The following is a 22,922-nucleotide window of genomic DNA, read 5'->3' on the forward strand; positions in this document are numbered from 1 at the left end:
AAGTGGAAAAGAGCAGCAGTAAGACAAGTATTGGCAAAGCCAATAGGTCTGGAATATAACCAAAAAATGTAAGCCCGACATACTGGTTTTGCTAATGCTTGTGTTTTAAGAGGAACAACAGCATCAGCAATACAATATTTTTTATTGCATCTGTCTCCTCATAAAATCTAACAGCCCAATCAAGCTAAGGTCTAATTTTAGGGTTTTTAGCTTGAAAAACAATGATTTTTTTTTAATCTATAGCATATGTATGCTCACTGGAACACATCTAAGGTTGCTATGTTGGAAAGGGATCTGAACCTTTGAATTGCAGCGTGTAAGGGTGTTAGAAACAGCATGTAACTGCGTGAGTCACGCAAGAATGTGGGTGCGTAATGCATGCCATTAGTGAAGTGAATAGGCAGACGTTGATGTTTTATTGGATAGGCCTGGGCATTATAAGTCCATAACTGCCCAGAGCCCCTATATCATGATGGTTCGCTTCAGTTAGTCAATTATACTAAAGTCCTCTTATTTCCTTTGACTTTTTTTTTTACTTAGGGCCTGATTTATTGGCAAACAGGTTACTCGATCGCAATGGTAACAGATATCCTGCCCGCCAAAACCTAAATCCCATTATATTCTATCATATTAGATTTCGGCGGACGGGATAACCGTCACCGGTCACCGTTGTGACAGAGTAACCTGTCCGCCAATATCTAAATTAGCGCCTTAGTTTCCAGTAATGGGGGCTAGCATGCGTAATTTGGTGCTCGAGGGTCCAAAATCTGAATGTCCTGGTGAATTTCAGGCATTTGTTCCATAATAAACTTCAGCTGGTTTGAAGTTACCAAACATATCCCAATTAACTGGACCACTCACAGTGAGGGCCTTTGTATTTTGATGCTTATTTTGACCCCAACATATAATGGAGGGAAATGAAGGGAAAGTAAAAGAAAAGGTGGGTGCCGAGTAGCCATACTACTTGAAATGACCACTAGACAGCTGCGTAATGATTAAACACAGATCTAGAACTATGAAACCCTTAACACGTGTGGCAATGTATGACTAATGCACCATCTTGCAGAGACTGGTGCAATAGTTTAACAACTTATACAATTTCCCCAAAAGTGCTTGAAAGTTACAGTTTCTGAGTTTGAATTCCCCTGGTTACCCTATGTTAGTAAGTATGGGGGTACCAGAGTACTTTAATAACCCAGCTGCAATTGCTGAAACTGTAATAGCTCTGTTAGTGCCAGTATGAGCATCCAATTAAGGCTTTTCAACTCTATTCTATGCGTAACTTACTCCGCACTATCCCCAATTATGAGGTGGAATTTGCTTTAACTTTTATAGAAAACCCTCAGTACAAATGCATTTGACCCACCTTCGCCTTGGTTCACTATATTTTATTTTAGCTTTCCCTCAACATGGAGCGAGGTTCTCAAACCTCCCAAATTGTCCTTGTAATGTTTACTCCCAAAAGCGCACAGCACACTTTATGCTTTTCTGCTCCTTATGTTGGGCATGGTGCCAACGCTTTTTCGCTCCAGTTTTACACCCTTTCACTATCAGAGAGTTTAAGAAGGGATTGCTATATTTACAGCAGTTAGGCATCAGTCTGCTGTGAAGTAATTGGTTTTATTAGATGCTCTCGAAATACAAGAAAAGATATTGGTTTCTTATTTATAACAGATGGTGGCTTGGAGACAGTTTTTATTTCTTACCTTAGCAACATTCAGAATATGTCGAAGAATAGCGTGACTGTTTTATTTGATCTATGACTGTTTTAATTGATTATACATTATTGACAAGTATTATCATCTTAGCTTCTCAATGTTAATTTGTATTTGTTGTTTATAATTGGTAAATGCACTGTGGACTTTGATATAAATTCTTGTGTACCTTTATGGCATCATTGCCGAAAAAAGTTATTTTGACTGACTGAGTTTGAATGACGCATTAGCATGTCTTTTATTTATTTTGTTACATTATTGTCTCTCCTCGGAACAACATGAATTAACTGTGAATTTTTAGTGTTTGAAAGTAAGGATCCAAAATGAAAAGTCTCGCCTTTCAGAACTATTGGCTTTGCCAATGGACTGTAGCCATGCTGCTCATAAAAAAAGTCTATTATATTGCAACCTATCTGATTTTGTAGGTGCTATCATCACGCAACCAAAAAATCTGGGAAAGCATTTTTTTGAAGCACCGGTGGGGGAACACAGAAGGCGGTGGCCTACAATGAGGGAGCAGGCGGGTCAAATGGAGGGCATGGGTGAGAGGAAGCAACATATTAGGTGGGGAGGAAAAGCAACGGGAGGCAGAGAAGAAAGACATGGGTGAGGAAGCACTATGGAAAGCAAGAGGATGGATGCAACAGGGAGAGATGGGGTGAAGAGAAGAAGCAAAAGAGGAGAACACAACATGAAGCAGGTGGGGAAGAAGCACATGGGTTACAGAGAGCAACGGGAGAGAATTACAAAAAGGAGACAGCTGGAAAACACATGCAGTGTTGTGGAGTGCTTAACCCAAAGGAAAGCAGTAGTGCTTGAAAAGCGCATAGTGGGATCATAGAAGCCAGCCAGTCAAAAAAGGTAGCAAAAAAGGCTATGCTCCACTGGAGGGGCAATCACAGGAATGGCAGTATATGAATAAGAAAGCAGGCAAATGAAAGTGAGGGGCAAGTCAATCAACGAAAAGCAATGGATGCGCTCCAAGTCCCAATATGTTCTTGATGAACCCAGCAGCTCCCTCTTGTGGCCAATCATACAGGGATTAAAATTGGGAGAAATATACACCTGTTGCACCCCCGAATCAATGATTTCCTAATCACAGCTTTAAGGACAAGGTCTCTGCAATCACCCTAGCAGCACCATCACAGTTCCTCCCGCCTTGGTATTGTGATTGTTCAACCAGGGATGAATTAAAACATTTGTACTATCATTTCACTGGTTCTGGTGACAACTGCATTAGGTCCTCCTAAATTTTCTCCGTTTCTGTTTTATTAGTGAGTTAATCATTTGGGACCCGCACTGAGATTTCATCACACCTGCTGGAAGGAGGAGATTGCCTTCACTGCCCATTTGACCTCAGCCATCTTGCTCTCTAGGGATCTTACTTTGCTGTTACTGCATTCAATAGGGCACTCCCTTCGCATTTTCTTTCTTCCTTGAACACCACCGCAGTTGTCTAAGATTTTACTTACAGGTCATCATGTGATGTGTTAAGGGACTGAAAAAGGGTTTTCTCCTTGGAAAATCCTCATGCTCCAGAGAAGTCTAAAACCTCTTGGTTTGTCCCTCGCCATACCCTATACCACATGGCAGAAAGACATCCTCTTTTATTTTCCACCTATTTGTCATACCCACCCTTGGTCCACAGCTTTGCTCAGACAGAAATTTGCCACAAAGTGACATCATGTGCCCCCTTCCATATAGGATGAGCTGTTGCTAAGGAGAGGGTGTCACCATGCCAGAGACACAGAAATCAGAATTCATAAACTTCTCCAGTTCAGTGCTTGACCCCACGTTCCCCAAGATGTCAACAGTCCTTTGCTGAGTTTAAGAAAAATTTGGGGTCTTCAAGGGTGAAAGTGCAACATTAAATAAACTGCAGTCTATCCTATCGGTAGTGGTTTTTGGCCATAAACCTTCTAAAAAGATCTTTATTGCGCTATTATGCTTTTTAGTTCAACTAAGGAAGTAAGGCATGCACTGAAATGTGAAAAAAACTCCAGCTGCATCTGGAAAAGTCAACCATAGCAAGTTTTCAACAAGCATTGGCAAAATCAATAGGTCTCGCCTATCACACTTTCTGGTTTTGCCAATCTTACAACCATGATGTATAGCATTGTGGCTACTCTGCAGCATTGCTAAAAAAAAAAAAAAAACAATGACATGGCACTTCAACATGCATGCACGCCCCAACAAAATGACCCTTTATTTTTTACCAATCCGAGATGGATCAGTAAATAAAACAATAGCATAAAAGCGCACTTTCAAAACATATTGCCAGAACATTTTAAAAACAAATTAAAGGATGAGCAGGTTGGGAAGGGGGTGAGGGAGTGAAACAAAACAGCAGGCCAGGAAGAAAAAACACGGAAGGTGGGGGAGAAGCAACAAAGAGGGGAGGGAGAGACCACAGGAGAAAGAGCAACATGCAATGCCAGGGAAGAAGCACGAAAGAGAGTAACACCAGTGCAAGTGAGGGGAGAGAAGCACATAGACGAGAAAGAGAATGGTAGAGAGAGAGAGGGAGCAATATGGAAGGAGGGGAGAAAGCACATAGGAGACAGCTTGAAAACACATGCGCTCTCATGGAGTGCTTAAACAGAAAGAAACAAACATTGGCAAAGCCAATAGGTTGTTAACCACTGGAAAAGCACTCCAAGTTGCAGGAAGCAGAAAAACACTTTACTCATAAATATTGCCCACTATAGCAGAGAGTGAACTGCACCATCTGAAAAGGAAACAACAAACTGAACAGTGACAGACAGACAGACAAAACATCTTTATTCAGCCACCATACAGCTATAAAAGAAAACAATAAATACAAGACTGTCAACAAACACATATGTAACCCATTTCACAGAGTGAAAGAAAATTAAAAGCAAGGTGAAAACAAACACACATTAGCATCACATCATTAAGGCCAAAATACTTTGCTAAAACCCAATAACACGAAAACAACGGACTGTTATTAAAACATGAAGCCATCTCGGTACAGATAAACAGCTTAAGCGAGTACTTTGATTTACTCAGAGCTCATGGTAATTCTCGTGTGGACCACCTCTCGCAGGAACAGACTTACACAATGACAAGTCTCCTTGTCCTTTAACTCCAACAAAAAGTGATGAGCCTGGGCACAATACCGAATATTTCTGGTTCTCAGGAATGGTACTAAAACGTATTTTTTGTGTAGAACTTGTAGTAACCACAAAAGAAAAGAAAGTGGATCATAGATTGTTGAAAGGAATTATCACAAGGACATATTTTGGAATCGAGCTAGTCTGGTAACCCAACGGGAAGCTTAAACAATACTGTAAAATGCCTGCCCAAAAACTGAATAGCAACGCTCGGCCCCAACTCCTAATAGTATTCCAGAGGTAACTTGCAATAGGAGCCTCGGAAGTGAGTCGCAAATAGCTCTTTCTTTTCCTCTTCCCTCAATCTTTCGAACTGCTCAAGCAGTAGGGCCTGTACTTGCTTTTCGCCAAGAAGAGGACCAGATGGCGTAACAGAAAAATTATCCATAAAGCCAAGTTCTTCCAAGCATTTTTTCACAAAAGCCAACCGAGGTATAACAAGTCCTCCGTAACACGCCAGGTTATCAGCCACTATACTACTTGTTAAAAATGTCTCTTTCGTGTGTAAAAGACAACCACAAAAGGAGAGGACGAGTATGAATATAGGCACTCGAATACATTAAGCCCATTTCCTCGTGACATATAAAATGAGAAGTTGATACCGGCACAGATCATACTCTTCTCAGAAAGCAGTTCTCTTCCTGCTGTAGAGTTAATGGGTCACCTGTACCCCAAACTCTTGCCCTGTACGTCACAATAGGAATGCACTGGGTGGACTATATCTGCAGCAAGGGTGCAAGTACCCTCCCTCCCTTTAGGGACGGTAGACCAGTGCTTAATTTGTGCTTGTTGTTTCCGGTGCTGAGCACCGGCACTTATTTTTGAGGGCCGGGGCTTATTCTTCTGCCTAATGCATTTGCTGCCAGCAAAAGCCACATATGGGAAAGACGGAGGAAGAGAAAAACGAAAAAGCGTCACAAAGTCAGAAAGTAGAAAGCTGCAAGAGTGAGCTGACGGGGCAGGAAGTGGCTTTGTATGGATTGAAGAGGCCCGAGATGCCTTCAGGATTACGCCGCATCAGTATTCCGTGTTCACACATTTAATTGCAGAAGTCGCGTGTTTAAGAGGGGGCTTTGGGCACCAGCACGTTCTTATTTACAAATTAAGCACTGCGGCAGACTAAGCAGAGTGCCTAGTGCCCTTGAGAACTTAACTCTGTTCTGTGCAATATAGGGGGATGGGGGGGGGGGGGCACAAACAGAGCTAAAAGTAATCCCTAAATAGTGAAAAGTGCTTGTGCTGGATAAAAAGTTCGAATTTACCTTAACTGAGGACACCCTGACACGTTTCTCCCCACAAGACATTATAAAAGACTTAGAAAAATTAGTCTTCAGGTCAAGATTTACCATCAATTGATCAAAAGAATTAACTAAAGTGCGTAATGCTTTTGGAGTATGTGCTAACAACACAGCGTCGTCGGCATACAGTAAGGAAGGCATAGGAACACCCCTTACTATTGGGGCATCTGATGTGCGCCGAGTGAGCTCCAAGCTTAGATCATTTATATATCAAATAAATAAATAGCCAAGGAGCCAACACACAGCCTTGGTGCACCCCGCGCTCGATGTTGATAATCTCAGACACTTCCCCCTTACTCCCAAACCTGACCCGCGCCTTTGTCCCAGTGTGCAAACAAAACAATAGGTGTACCAAAGCCTGATCCAAACCCAACCTAATAAGACGCAGCTTTGAGCAATTTACTCAATGGAAAGCCATCAACAGGTCCATATGGGCTCAGTGAAGTGGAGATTGCTTCGCCGAAGTGTATTTCCCAATAATTAAATGGAGATTTAGGCACTGCTTAACCCTGCCTACTCCCTTCCAGAACTGAAACTGGCAAGGGTTTAAAACACTGCTTTATTAATCCACTCCAGTATTCTATTATATAGCACTCTTCCAATAATCTTATCAGGAATATCAATCAGAGAGACGGCTTTGTCTCCAAGCGATTCTTCTTTCAAAAATGGATCGATTTCTGAGTACACAAAAACATTTATTTTTTCAGACAATGTGGAACACGACTATAACTGTAGCAGGTGTACATACAAAAAAACAAAATTACATTTATTAAAGTAAAGAACTCGACATTCTGCACAAAAGTATACCCTATTGGTATGAGAGAGATGTTCTGCTGTCCAGCTGCAGCACGATAGAAAACTGCACATCCAGCAGGCAGAGGAGGGAGATGTCAGAGGGTGACGTATAATACGTATGATTGCGGTACAAACCACTGCCAAATGGCCGATTAAGCCTTACAATGCAGCAGTTGCCCTGCAGTTAGACACAATGGTATCTGAAGTAGAAGCAGTCTGCTCTTGGCCCAGCAGGTGAAGACTATCTGTAAGAAGTCATTCTGTACAGGGCACTCAAGATATCCAACGCCTCATGCAAGGGGATAGATAGCATTTATGTTTGTACCTTTGCATCATGGTACTTGCAGTTTACAAAGACCCGAAAGCAGAGAAAAACAAGCAAAGACTCGAGAGTGGGAGGGGGACAGGGCAACCAACAGCAATGGCCACGCAATGACGAGGGAGGCGGGTGATGGGGCAGTAACAACGGACAAGCAATGGCGCCGGAGGGGTGAGGGGGGACGGGCAAGCAACCACCACGGCAAAGCAGCAATAACAACGGAAAAGCAATGACAATGAGGGAAGCAACGACTGTAACAAATACCTCAATCCAAGCATAAGGAGCAGAAGAACACCAATAAATACATTTAAATCAATCAGTACCTGATCTATACTCAAGGGAGTGAACAAAGAGAAAGTGAAACCAGCACACGCTGACCAATGAAAGCAAATAAATGAGACTGATGATGAAGCCAACCAATGGTAAGTTATGGGCAGACTCTAAGCCCCTTTTAAGTTAACAAAAGATCTTGCATGCGCTGTCTTAGGTAAAGCTTAAAAAGTGGGTCTCTAAAAGCAAACAGACGTAGCATAGAAGCCACCCAATTAAAAAGATGATAAAAAGGCTATGCTTAATGGGAGGGTCAAACACAAGGTAGACAGCCTGAAACAAGGAAAGCCACCCAACAAAAAGAAAGCAAATTGGAGTGACAGTAAAGCCAACCAATAGTAAGCAATGTGAAGGGCTGCAATTCCGTTTATGTTCCTGGTAAGCCCATGTTTCTTTCGTATTCAGGCAGCTTTTGCTGCCTGGTAGGCTTGACCCAAAAAGCACTGCAGCCGTTCAGATCAGCATTGCAGTCTCTGAAAAGGCACACTCTGCGTTTTCAAGCATTACATGCTTGAGGGATGCAAAGACGTTTCTTGACTTCAGTAGGCCTAGGGACTGCTGTGACATTCCAATAGGCTGGATTCTGATTAAGTAATATAGTAAAAATAATAATCAACCCATTCAACAGTACCCATCACAAAACTAATGTCTCTGGGTCTGGGTCAGTAACAGCTGTTTTCCCCTCCATAGATGCTACACCTTCCCACAATTGTGCCTTCTTGTTGGAGACTCAAAATTTAGTGCCCAATCCAAGATATCAGACCAAACATTTCTAGGAACAAAGGTCAGCCTTAAGCGAGTACCTAGCTGGATAACAGTAAGTGGTATGACCAAAAGTGGCTATAGTCTTTCAGATGTCCCGTTTGCATTAGACAGATTGTGGCAGGCCTGCTGCCTTCTGCTTTGGTGTTCTGTGCTAGGCTCCATTTGCAGTAATGCTTGTGAACATCACTGTGGGTGGCAAGTGCAGCCACTTTTTATATAATCTCAGATTGAGGTGATTTGCATTGATTTCATGGTGTGCCTTCTGGGAAGGGAGAGGGTGTTAGTTGTGAGCTTGTTAGAAAGGACTGCACACTGATAGTGCACATATGTGAACTCGAGGCAAGGCTTTGAAACCAGAGGCATTGGAGATGGATCCTGGAATACTCAAGAAAAATGGTCCATATACCCCGTGCTTGAGAAGTAAAAGACAATCATAACTTGGGTACAGAATGCCTCCCAATACTGGACCCAGATGTCACTGCACGTGCCTCACTGACAGCCATGTCACTGGGTGGAAGCGCAACTAGTGCCTCTGTTTTACATCAGATTCAGTTTGCTGCAAAGTAGAGAATGAGGTAAAGAAACTCGAAGCAGTAAACATTGAAAAAGGGTCAAGATTCACCCTTTCGGTATCACCAAGTTTTTTTGTGTTTTTTTTGCAAACTGTATCTGAGTCACACATAAGTCACGACATCGTGATACTTGCCACGTGGTAGAGAACATTGCAAAGAGGTGCATTGATAAGGCTGCAGAACAATGAGACTATGCTGCACCAAAACAATGTAAATATCTTAAGCCCAGCCCAACCTTGAACTCTTCAGAAATACTCACAGCAGACTTTGGGCCCGATTTGTATCATGGTGTTAAGGCTCCTCCATAGTGATAGAGTATCCTTAACACAAACATAATGGTCCACCTGCATGATTTAACTGCGGGCGGACCTTTGGTGTAACCTCTGAGACTACTCCATCTCAGCCATGGTTACACCTCTCTGACAGTGCAATGGAGCAAGGGCCTTCGGAGATGGACCTCTATGCCCGCCCACCTAATTCAGATGGGAAGACGTACAGGTCAGTTTTCAGTAAAACCCTGGCAGTGAGGGGCAGTGGCAACTGTTAATGCCACCCTCGTCATGAGAGATAACTTCCTTGGCAAGTGGGGGGGGGGGCACTTTTTTTATACTCTCGAAAAGAAAATCCAGTTTGGAATTTTCTTTTTGAAAACCAAAAAAATAAGTTTGATGGACGGCTCCATCATGTTGATGGAGCTGTTTGTCAAACTTAAAAAAGCATTGACAGGAACCGCTGTGATCCTGGTCAAAACTTAACAAACGATCGCCAGCTTGGTGGTCATTTCTGAATCTGGCATTTGGGGACTCCATCACCAAAGACCTCTACGAGGGCTATTGGAAAAAGGTCTGTGCACATCCCTTTAATTCAGCTTTCACCAGCTGCCAGTCTCTACACAGTCTAGCACAGAAGCCTAGCTCCCTCCACCCACCTGACGTGTACATCATTGAAGTAACGCAGTCCCATTTAGAAGTGATGGCTTTCCTGGTGTAATCCCTTGGGAATGCAAAGTCTCTTATAAAGGACAAGGCTATTCTTATTTAAGCCTATGGAATATCTCTACACAGAGGCCTCTACCATTATGGAATATGTACATAATTGGGTGGCAGGGGTTCTAGTTACCCTTATGCACACTCCCATGGACTTGTAAGACCCACATACAATGACTGTACACTGAACGGCTGTTTACCTGTGCGGGAGGGGACCACAACACTCATCAAGCTGGCTATCACCTACACATCCACCCAGGCGCGCAACACCCATTAGACTGAAAGGGCTTCAGCCTCCCCCCGTCATGTTCCGTAACCCAGGCTGTAGGCCTGCAGCTGTGTGGGTGCCTGTCCCAGGGAAAGCCTGGGCGAAGAAGGGCTGGAGAAGAGAGCGCCAGAACATTCTCTTTTTCCCGACAGGCACCTTCAGGTTATCTTCCTTTTGCAGTGTCCTCAAAGGAAGTGAGTCACATATGAATCACAACATCAAGGACAAAAAAAAACTCACAGTGGGGGTTCCAATTGCATAAGGCAGTGTGCTTTACTGATCACCATAGTTTAATGCTTGGCCATTAGTGCAGGTAGCTGGTATGAGAGTTCGTGTCTGCACTTCAAGGGCAATCTCTGCCATTTTACTGTGGTTTCAAGATATAACAAGGCAGAAATCGCAAACTGTCTTGATTTGCAATTGCATTTATATAGTGCTTACTACCCGTGTGATGGGTAAAAAGCACTAAATAAATGCTAAAAAGGGAAGAAAGTGGTTTTTTAAAATACAGTGGCCAGACTTTGCTAGCAATAGCATCTTTCATGAGGGGGTGGGTGCTTTATATGAGCACCAGATTGCATTACATAAAATCGTTTTATTTTTGGAACGGGTAAGATCAAATGATTTGCCTAGGATCACAGGATGCTGAGCTAACACTGGGATTCAAACCTTGTCCCCCAGTTCCTAAGTCAGCAGCTCAGGCTGTTAGCCCACCTCTCGTCAGTTAGTATTGGCATCAGTGGCTGCTAGTGATCTATGAGTGTAGTGGAGCATAATACCGTCCCGGACTTCCCCCCATTTTTTTTAAATGTGAGTCACACATACTCACACTCTTTCACATGTAGTCTCAGGTTAACAAACAGTTTGTGCTGGGTTTTCATCACAAAAATGACGCAGACCAGCGCAAAATGTGTTTTTAATTTATTTTCCAGCGCAAAATCTGTTTTACGCTGGAAAGTTGTCTGAAAATAATTCTGCTTATTCTGTATGAAGGGGGTGTTCATGGGTGGTATATCGGTGTTCTCATCCAACCACCCATGGTTTTTGATGCAAAACTTTATCTACTAACAATAGCAGTCCTGCTTTTGCACCAAAAAATAAATGCCACATGAAAACAGGCATTAAAAAGGAGAAATGCTTTTATTTCTCCTAACTTTTCCCACTTTGCATGCATACTACACAGTACAGCACACACTTGAAGTAGGAAAAGTTTTAAAGTTAGAGAAAGTATAGTATGTTGTAGTGGAAGGGCACCCTTCCAGTACAAAGCTATGCTAGACTCACTCAGACATATTTGCACTATGTTGCAACGGTGTCTGCGTGGCGCTTTGCAGCCTAATTGTGCACCAGCAACACAGATATAGCAGGATAGAACCATATCTTTGTAGATATGGCACTTTCCGTCTCTCTCACGCAACACACTGACCTTGGGTAATGCGCTGTGTTGTGTGAAAGTTTTGATAATCTGGGTGTTAGACTCTTTTCCTTCACTCACTCTAACTCACAGTCTCTCACTTGCTCATTCTCACTCATACTTATTCCCACTCACTATTAGTCATACACAAACATACTCATACTCACTGGTTCTCATTTTTACTTACTAACACACTTGAATTCACTAACTCTAAACCCTGGGGCAATTGCACCTGCTGCACCATTGATAGCTACACCCACAACTCACTTCCACTCCCTCTCACAACCTGCAATCAATTACTCGTTCACTCATTCTAACACATTCATTCTCCTTTCTTCACTCCCTCATACTCAATTTCACTTATTCATACACACTCTTAAACTCCAACTCTCACTTTCTTCACGTTCTTACACAGAAAGAAGTAGGTTCTTGTGCACACAGAGACAAGTACAAAGCTAGAGCTCTGCCACAAACAGACCGCATCATCTTGTAGAACTAAACTCACTCTTCTGCAGATAGAGCTAAGCTCCAGCCTAGATGCAGTCACGTCCCTGCATACAGTGCTGAACCCATGCACAGATAGAGCAGAGACCATGAACTATAGGTAAATTCTTTCATTAAGCTGGAGCGAAGTCCCTGCATGCATAGCACTGTGGCCCTTGGCAGATAGATATGAGCTCTTCCACGTAATCAGCTGAGCTCCATTGCAGACAGGGCTGGGCCTCTGCGCAGACACAGATCGAGGTGAGCCAGTTCACAACCAAGGTTGAGCTCCTTAAGCCTTCATTCCTGTAATGTAAATCCTGAGGTTCTATGGGAACTGAGGAACCGGGACCAGCTAATATTCTGTGGGAGCATCACATGCCTCTCACCCAGGTTAAACTTCCACATGGCCTGTTTCTGATAGGGAGTGAGGAGAAGAAGGAGGGAGGATGACGCTGAGAGAGAAGGGATGTAGACAAGCGATTGAAGAGAGAGAGAGTGAGAGACAAAGTAATTAGGAGTGAAAGAAAATTAACCATGCAGGAGAATATGGACAGAAAAGTGGGAAAGAAATGAGAGGGGAGTGTGAAAAAGAATAGAGACTACATGTGAAACAGGAGATGCCAGAGAGATGTTTGAACAACAGCACAACAATATTGCTAAAGCAAACTTTTTTTAGGGTGTTTGTGAACTCTGCAGCTCTCAATGGAGAGTATCCTATTGCTGAAAAAGCAGGGGCTAGGTCAGGTGTGACTGGGCTTTGTTCAGGTTAAGACAGACATTTTCAGTTTCTTGCGGAGTTCAAGTACTGAAAGGTAGCTCTAATTTGTAGAGGAAAGTCATTCCAGGCTTTGGTCTTGAGGCAGAAGAAAGCAAGAAGGCTGATTCTGGATCTGTATGTGCAGGGGATGAGTGTGGCTAAGCAGAGGTGTCTGGTAGGTGTGTTATAAATGATGCTGCTATTGAGGTAGGTGGGGCAGAGGTTGTACAGGACTTTGCATGTGTGTGTGAGCAACTTTAAGAGTGTGGGTTGGTAAATGGAGGACTAGCGGAGGTCTTTGAGGTGCAGAGTGATGTGAACGTGGGGGAAAGCCTGAGTGTGTGTCTGGCTGATGGGTTTTACATGGTCTGAAGTCTTCTAGCGGTTAGAGAGTGATTCCAACAGTGTGTTGCCATAGTCCAGCTTGCTGATGATGAGGGCCTGGGTGACCATCCTGCATATGTTTACTGGGAATCCTTTGAAGATTTCCTTAAGCATTTGAGGGTGTGGAAGCAGGAGGTGTGACTAAGTTGACTAAATTAAAATTTACAGCACATTTCCCCCATTCTTTTGCTCCCATCATCAGAAGTCTGCCTGCACCGTGTATCTGGGCAGTGCTGGTGCTGGCTGTGGATGGTGCCGATACCAATCTACAAAGAAACATTTTGGTCACCAGCACACTTTTTTTTAAGGCAAATTAAGCACTGGGTTAGAGTGAAGGTGTTGCACATGTGGACAGATCCACTTGGCAGCTATATTTTAGAATTGTAAAAGGTGATTTAGTCCAATTCTAAATTGTGTTTTACATGGAACTTCAAACGTAAACTCCTTCACATACTGAAGGAATTTGACATTTTGTATAGTCACTTCACTGACTTGGTTGAAGAAGGCAAACTCTAAAGTGAGTGCATGGAGGAGTAAAGCATAAAGCTTGTGAAGGCAGCTCAACTTCAATGGTGCAATAGGAGGAATTTCCTACAGGATCCTCTGTTGGTGCATGTGTGCTAATTGTTAACCTATGGCTTAGTGTCACTGCAAAAGAAATAGAAGAGCTCCAAACACGATGCCCTCAAATCATGGTCTCCTCAGTGGATAAAACCTCTGCAATGCCCCCTTATACTGCTAGCTGTACCTTCTATCTTCCTGCGAGACAGCAGTAGGCATCTGTACAGGTGAAGGAACATGAGCTCCGCACTGCTGTGCACCAGCCTGAGCTACTGGAGCCCACTGAAAGGACAGCGTAGGGTTATGGCATGCACACACTTTCCTACATGGATGGGTTTACTCACAGATCTCCTGGCTATCTCAGTCTAATCCTGCAGAACTGTCTTATGCTGCTGGTGCTCAACATAAGAAGAATAACTTTATCTTTTAGATGGCTTCAGCTCCTTCACCAATGTAACTGCCAACACTACTTCTCATGATGCATTTCTGTTGCAGCATGCATACGGTTACATTTATGCATCTTTGTCCAACTTTCTTTCATTTGGAGAGAAAGAAAAAAGTGTGACTAAAGTGTAAGTGTGTTTTTTATGAGACAATTAACCTAGAGCAATGAAAACTGGCTGTATAGGTGCAAATTACGATATGGCCTTACTCCTTTCACAACAGTGTATAGTCTTTTTAAGTTATTGAGAAATCATTATATTTTTGAGTAAAAATGCATGTACTTCTTTATTTTGGTGCTTGTATCACACAAAAAGCAGTGGTATAAACCCATGTAGTACAAGGAAACGTGAAATATGGAAAATATTTCACAGTTACGTGTGAAATACAAATGATTTCATCATAATGGTAGTAGGGGTGGGTGAAGAATTCCGCTCCACCGGCAGAGTTTGCTGAGTTTTCCCCACGAAGTGATGCGGAGCAGAGTTTTTTCTCTCTCTCGCACTTGCCAACGTTAAGTTGGTGAGTGCTTGCGAGAGAAATCGCTAAGTTCGCAAGTGCAAGCGAGATTTCTGAATGCGAGTGGTCGGGATATGCCGCAACTGCTCACGATGAGAAAGCTGCCGCTAGCGTTGGGGAAGCTGCTGCTGAAGTAGAAAATCTACTTGAGTCGCAAAAAGAAGTTAGCTCCCTCTGTCGCTCCGCGTGATGCCATTTGCGCTGATTTTGCAGTGCAGGAGAAACTCCTGCGCTAAAAATCAGGGCAAACAGTGCGCCTTACCCAAATTCCACTGCTCACAGAACTCCACGTAGCCCGGCAGTTTTTTCAGCACTTCACAGAGTTCTGCGTAGCAGAACTCCACAAACTCTGCCCATGCCTAAACGGTGGTCCCCAACTCACTGTGTAGAGGTTATCACAATGTCCAGACTAGTAAGAATATGCAGCTTGGAGGATCAAGGTCATCAAAATTATGTGGCTACATTTGGAATACAAAACCTTGTAATATTGAAAAAAAAGTAAAGCATACCTTGTCATTGCCATCTCAGGCTTCTGGTGACACTTACAAACCATAGGGCCAAAGATATCTCCAGGACCCCCCAATGATAATATAGGACCAAATGACACAGTTGCCCATTAAACATCCTCTGCAAGTGCTAAACTTTAAACCGTTTTGTACATGCAAGTAGATAAAACTCAACTTTAAACAAGTGATAACTCATTTAGGTGCTACCCATGTGTAACACATAGAAGGCAAAATAATTTGCATTCAGTTGACTCACTAGACAGTATGAAGAATATAGCCTAATGGCCTAATGGCTATGTTACAACATAAGCGTTTACAAAAAGTGGTGACATAAAATGTTTGGAGCTTTTTCTAAAGTTCTACTACATCAACTAAGGAAGGAGGTATGGCCTAGTTACTAAGCTGTCTGTCTGAGGACTGTGGTTTGTATCCAGCTTGGCATTGACTGTAAATTGCACATTTGTGGGAAACCACTTATTCACAATGTGCCTACAATTTAAATGTGCGAGATACTACTGTAAGTCTGTGTGTAACAAAAAGATTTAAGTCACCACTTGATGAATACAATCTTGCATCATTGTCCATCACTTCCCATAATGTGGAGCGCTCTCTTGCTCTCGGGCTAGAGCTATGCTTTAGAAATACCAATACATACATGTTTTTAGATTGTGAACATGCATTCAGCATATTATTCTCTGCGGATACCGCTTCTTTTGGAGCTGTTAATGAACCACCTTCATTTTGTGACAGCCAGATAGAAGCTACCGACAATTTTCTTTATCCCTGTTTATTCTTCACAACTCAGGTCTGCTTTTCAATGTCCCTGGGAGCATTTTTTTGGTCACTTTGGGAGATTCCTCCCACACACCTCCGCTTGCTCCTTGGAAGCCTTTTATCATTATCCAGTTCATGCTCTTTTCAATCAGATACAAAAAAAATTCCAGTAAGCCTTCAGTGCTTTCTTTTCTGTGCATCAGACCAGGGGTGTAACTACCATTGGTGGACAGGTGCAGCAGCACCAGAGCCCAGAACCCCAGGGAGCCACTTGACCCTGGATAATTGCTGTATTTATTACACACCAGCATTCAAAGTGGCCATCTGCTCTGCTTGCACAAGGGCCCGATGCATCCTTGCTACGCTGCTTCATCAGACATGCACAGGACTCGCTTGGTACCTACCATCTTGCAGATATCTGATGCTTGCAGATCTGGTGTACACTCTCTGAGCTCCAGCGTTATTCAGTGTCTCAGGGGAATTCATTGGTGAAGATAAAAGATCTGGCTTTAATGTGCTAAAGCTGGAAAGAACTGGCATGCACATATGCCTTTTTCCATGCATTAGCACATTAAATCTGGATCTATTGGCCTTCCAAACGTGCCCGGTCCCCATTGTTCAAAATTGTAGCCCCATCACCACTGACTGGTACTAGCCAACACCCTTGCACCTACCCCTCCCCCAAAGCTCAGGCCTGGTTGCGCCCAAGCATCCACCACCACATGGGTTAGTTGGGGACACCCCCACAGAAAAATGATCCAATTGCAGGCTGCTGCACAGCACCAATTTTCTTCCTTGCTCCAGAGAGGGAGCTAAGAGGCTGCTCTGGCATAGAAAATCCTATAGTACCTCTTGCTGGCGCTAACACATCTGAGGTGGTCAGCGGATGCTCCCAATAGAGGGCGGGCAGCACACATCCCACAACATGGCCAGCAAGTAACACCAGTAGGTTTCTGCAGATGGGGAGGAGGCAGCCTGAGTTAGTGAGTGGTAAGCATCAGGTTGCCAGGGTATCAGGCACGGAAGCACATCTAACTTATCCAAGCTCCAAAGGACGAGGTCATCTCTGGCTGAGTCAGAGGCAACTAATAAGAGAGTTCCATGGAAAAAGAACCACAACTGGTGAATCATTTCATTTTGCATGTACTATCAAATAATGATTTAGATAAATCAGGATGAGCGTGCCATACTTACAGCAATGAACACTGTGGCAATGATCCCAATAAGGGAAACTCGTTTTACCAAAAGGAATATATTAAAAGCTTCGTGTTACTTCTCGCCCCAAGCCCTGCTCTTGTAATAATAATACAATAGTTTGAAAACTACAAAACCCTTCCCTGAATAAAACTACCCTCGTGAAAAAAGGATTGAAAAAAATTATGCAAATGTTACAACCCCACAGACATTCAGGTCTGCTAATCTTATATAGTAAAGCTAAACAAATCCTCTACATTTTTACTTTAACATGCTGTGGCTGTGCCCATGATATAGAAATCACCCTCAACAATCAGCATTAGATGGATCAGCAGGTTCCAAAGAGAAAACCATCTGATGCTAAATGCAGAAAAAAAACAGCTACATCACTTGTGGGAAAGGGCACCACGGCTCAAACCCGCTCCTACTCAGACCTTCATCACTAGGATATTGGCACCTCCCCTTCCAAACACAGTGAAAAGCCAAGGTGCCTGGATATACACTGGCCTTTGCTGACACCGCTGATAACTCTGCAGTTAGGATATCGTCTTCCCATACAGGATATTAAGGCAAATCTTTCATTTCCTAATATTCCCCCATACCTCACAGTAAATCTGCCATTTTACTGTTCCATATAGGCTATGCCAAAACTCTTTCTGTAGGTCTGCTGGCCTACATATTCTGCAGCTTCAGCAAGGCTGCTTCCACATCACAGCGCAAGAGACCACATCCTTCCTGCCCCACAATAAGTTTCCACACACAGGTTATAGCTTTCATCCACGAGGACTCCTCTTGATTCAAATATTCAAAGTCCATATGTAATTATATTGCAGATCTTCTTTATTTGGCCATGGAAATATTATTTTCTAGTAGCACCCTTCATCAGTTTAATGGTTTCCTCAGGGCTAACGGGTTTCCAAAGATGTTGATTCAGAATAATCTAGAGGGTAAAGAGTTTTTAACAAAAGTGTTGTGACTCAAATTATATCAAAGTCAAAGACTCTTAAGTAAGCAGGTCAAGTGACTGAGTCGTCCTCTTACCAGCACTGCTTTCTAGTATTAGCAGTAAGATAACTAGGGCTATAGAGTCTCAGACTGACCGAATAGACTGCCCCCGCATTAGAGTGCCTCAAATGACAGTGTGCGTATCTACCACGAAAACATTACTATGTACTTCTCACTCCTCATCAGTAGCAGAAAAGCAATGGAATACATCCCCAGAAACACCTGCTTCACTGCCAAGCTCCTGTGCATTAGGAAGGCTGTATGTCAGAAATTCAGTCATAAATGTATCATCTGACATAAATATTGTGGCTTAGTTATTGTTTACAACAATATCGATTCATTGAATGGCGTTGATTTGATTTTACATTGTTAACTTCAGTGGGGCAATATTGTAGGAAATTATATTTAGGATACATTTTTGTGAAACGATAGTCAGGCCACATTATTCTGGTTCAGTATCATTCAGAAAAAACTCTAGAAATCATTTAACCCAACCAATATACCAACAGGATGAAGTCTTCTTTGAGTTTTCAGGTGAAGAGTAACTTCAGGGGTCTGAGCCTTCTGTTGGGAGGGATTTTCCCACATATGTCTAAAATACGCAGCCGGGACAAATGCCAATTCTTTGAAGGTAGTTGGACCTAGAGTGCTGGTTAGTTGCCAGGATTGGAAGGTCTTTACGTGGTACCCTGAGATAATACAATGCACCATTTTGTGGACAAGACTAAGTTCATCAGGCCCTAATACTGGGATTCCGAGGTAGAGGACAAATGATATCAGTGGTTCAAGCTGAAGATGACATGGCCAGGATTTTGAAGTTTGTAAATGGATTTGGATAGGTGGGGCGAGCATAAAACATATTACAGTAAACAGGAGCCGAGCGGATCTAATCTATTCATCCTCCTTGTCACTGGCAACTAATAAATACTACACCTTCAAAATATTAAGTCTGGATTCCCGGATAATGCGTGACCGGTCTCTGGTCTAGCCTAAAGGGATTTATAATTAGGAATAGGGATGGCTCTGGTGCAACGGAAAGTGGAGTCATTACTTCCTTAAGAAGGAAACACTGGACATTATTATCAGAGACATCTACAGCCCAATCACCCTAACTGCAGCATGACGCAAGCTTTTGGAAAGAATTGTGACTTAAAAGTTATCTAAATACTCAGAAGAATCCGGTATCCTGGAATCCTGTTTGCAAGGCTTTGACACTGGAAGAGGTTTTGAAATGTCCCTCATTTTGGATCTGGATGGGTCAAGAATAGTGTTAGAGGAGGGGGCGTGTCCGGGGCAGTTTTACTGCATCTCTCTTCCACATTCAATACAGTGGACCTTCTATCCTGAAGACTAACCTTAGGCTGAACAAAGTAGGAATACATAGAGCATGCCTGATTTTCCTCTTTTTTGGAGGAATTTTCTCCATCTCTGTCCCAGCCTCCTTTCTTCCCATATAGCTTCGATGTTCGGTGTGGTCTGTTAGGACTGTTCTCTTGCACACATGTTTTTTTATTGCATGTGTTAGGTTATTAGCACAATTGATTCGATCTTTTGGTTGCTTGGCTCTAACATGCAGTAATGGCACATAGCTGACTGTTCACCTGGGCTTGCTTAGTCCTGCCTCTGTGACAGATTGCCAGTGACACCAAAGCTTGAGTTTTCTGCTCCAGCTCCCTTCTCCCGGTGCATGTCCTTTTCCACAAGCAGGAAAGTGCAGAACCAATATTGTGGAAGATTAATCCATATCAAATGTGTTCTGCAAAACCATTTGTCTTTTCAGAGGCCCTTTACACCTTCCTCTTTTTTCTGATGCAGTTTGTCTTTACTTTCACTTTGTCCGGCTGGTTTCCCATTGGTCCTTACGCATACATGCTCCTGAGGTTGTATGAGCACTTTTCGAGTAATAGAAATAAAAAAAGAAAATACTACTACAGGGAACAAGGAAATATTTTGAGGGAGCATCTGAGCATGCAAACACAACACAAAAGCTGTAGTTATTCAGAAATATTTTGGCGACAGCTCATAGTGACGTGTTTTCTAGATGATAAATCGGTATAAAACACCAAGAACGCAAGGTTCTGTACCATGGGTAAAACAATCCATGATGGCAGCCAGAGCCCTATCTCTTTAATGGTAAGAAAAACAGCGCATTATAGAAGCCACACATCTACATAAGTAAACCTAGATTTGTAATCCAGGAAGCAAGTGCCCTTCTACTATAAGCCCAGGAAAATGCACAACAAATCCCGACAAACAAATCTAGGGCATATAGAAAATCCCTTCCAGAAACCAGAACTCTCTTGTACGCAGAGGGAATGTACAAGAGTGTACCTGGAAACACTCAGGGAATGGAAACGTGTCCCTGTTAAAGAAACAACTCTCCCCACGTAAGCACTGGGAGTGTACAATAGACCCTACAGAAAAGAAGGGAAAATGTTATATAGCCCCCTTCAGATGGCGGAACTCTCTCGTGGAAGGACAGGAAATGTTCAACGGGCTGCTACAGAAAAGCCCAGGCCATGGAAAAAAGACCCATATTGAAGACAGAACACTCCCCAAGAAAGCCCAGTAAATGTACAACATGGCTCCTAACAAAAAAACAGAAAATGCAAAAGTGTTCCTATTAAAGAAACAACTCCCCCAATGAGAGTGAACAGAATGTGCAGCACACTCCATAGAACGACCCAGACACTTTTAACAGTCACATATAGAAAACAGAAGTCTACCCATGAATTTCCGGTGAATGTTAAGCAAGCCTCTCACTATGTAAGCCTAAGGATGCTGTAAAATAGTCCCAATGGAAGCCAGAACATTACTCATGTATTAAACCTAATGACTGTCCTATGTTACCCAGCAGTAGACAAAGCTAATCTTATTTGAAGCTAGGGAATGCAAACAATCCCAACGAGAAGACACTGCTGTTTCCAGGTAAACTAAGGGGTGTGCCCTATATGGAAGCCAGCTTCTTCGTATGGGGTCCTGAAATATGTAAATCATCTTAAAGTCACGGTGTGTTTAATAAAAGACAAATAATAGTAAATGACTAGAAAACGCAAAGAGGATGGACTGCACTAGAGGAAGGGGCCATTGTCGGCACACTGAGCAGGATGTTTTTTCTAGGGTGAGGCCGTGGGCGCTGAGAGCTGAGGGCACGCTGTGGTCTTCAAGCTACAGAGAGGCTCGCTGGGCAGTAGAGGGCACCACTGAGCCACTCACACAGGTGGGGTCAGGCTGTCTGTGGCAAAAGATTTCCTCGGCCTCTTCAGAGTGTTCGGAAATGACAGAATCTGCCCCCACGCAAATATTCAAGGCTGGGGCGGCCTAAGCACTCAGGGTCTCTGCTCTCTTTCTCGCTTCTCCCCACTCTATTCTACTTACTTTCCCTGCTTCACTTTCTATCTCTATTATCCCTTTTGCCTCCTTTTCTCAACGTTTCTCTCCCTTCTCTTCCATTATCTGTCCACCAGCCTAACCTGTCAATATACATCTAGAGATCGTCTGTACTATTCGAGAATCTCTGCCCATTAGTTTGTCACTCTACCCGTTCATACATGACAACGTTTAGAAACACCTAAGAATGAAATTTAGCGAAATAAATACGGGTGGGGTTTAGTTTCTACTTAGAGTTTTGGGGGTGATTTTAAGGTGAAGTGGAAGTATTTTTTTATCTTTTAAAATCGTAAAGCATCCCGCCTAAATAGGCAGCGATGGCATGCTTGACATATTTACAATATATATTTGCATTATCTGCACAAACTCGCTATCTGTGTTGCTGACGGGATTGTCTGGCATTCAAGCTTTTCCTTCACCACTCCTGCGGTCGCAGCTCATATCATGGCAACAACTGTTCTTGTTTTTCAGCTGTCTATCAATGTAGGCGTACATATGTGAATTGAGTCCTTAAAATCCATCATTCAAGGTGCGTCAGCGACTGATACACCGCAGAGCTAAAAGTTAAGCGCTTTGCACTTTCCCCCGACCGCCTGAACCCGCACGATCTAGTAGTGATAAGCACAGCTGCCCCTCCTCGGTTGAGCTACAAATAGACATTTCTCACACATTGCCCTGCTTTTCTTTTAAACTTCTTGGGAGTTAAGCTACCTGTACAGAACAAAGCCCAGCGACTTACCTGCTGCGCAGAGGGCCACGCAGCAACACGCGAACAGGTAACAGAGCGCACGTTCCCAAGCCCAGGCCATGCTGATAGCGATTCACGTGTATTCAAGAGAATGGAGGCTGCCCCAGCTGTTCCGACAAGGGGCTCCCGGCGCGCGGCTGCTGCGTCTGACTGCGCTGACGGACTAGCGGGCTCAGAGCTCGCGCGCGGAGCCTGCTCTCGCCCTGGCCTTCCCGCCCTGCCCCGGATTTCCTCAAGCCCGGCCCATCAGCTTCACTTTTCAGGGCTTGGGGGCTTCCACGCTGGGTTCTTTCCCTGGTTGATGCAACAAGGCTGTTGGTGGGAATCTCCCAGCGTCAGAGATGGGTCACCGTGGGCTTCTGAGCCCCGTGGCTGCTTATAGTAAAACGAAACTTTAACCCTCGGTGGATTACTCACTAGTGAAATACTGCAAATCCCGCTTTCTAACTGTAGCTGGTTGCGTCACAGCTACTGTTCATGTGCCCGAACTCCGCTCACTGTCTTTGTCAGGACTGTCAGGAGGTGCACGCATCCCTTTACTAACCCACTTCAATAAAGCCA

General features: G+C 43.4%; 1 protein-coding gene across 1 annotated transcript in view; it reads right to left on the reverse strand.

The window, feature by feature from the left end:
- LOC138292941 (intercellular adhesion molecule 5-like) overlaps positions 1 to 22,558 on the reverse strand; it is a 122,571-nt gene extending 100,013 nt beyond the window's left edge. The window contains exon 1 of the mRNA XM_069231829.1: positions 22,353 to 22,558. Within this exon, the coding sequence (XP_069087930.1) occupies positions 22,353 to 22,422 (70 nt within the window). The 5' untranslated portion in view covers positions 22,423 to 22,558. The remainder of the gene's footprint in view (positions 1 to 22,352) is intronic.
- Between the last annotated feature and the right edge of the window lie 364 nt (positions 22,559 to 22,922).

Source organism: Pleurodeles waltl, chromosome 4_2 (assembly GCF_031143425.1).
Source record: "Pleurodeles waltl isolate 20211129_DDA chromosome 4_2, aPleWal1.hap1.20221129, whole genome shotgun sequence".
NCBI lineage: Eukaryota > Metazoa > Chordata > Amphibia > Caudata > Salamandridae > Pleurodeles > Pleurodeles waltl.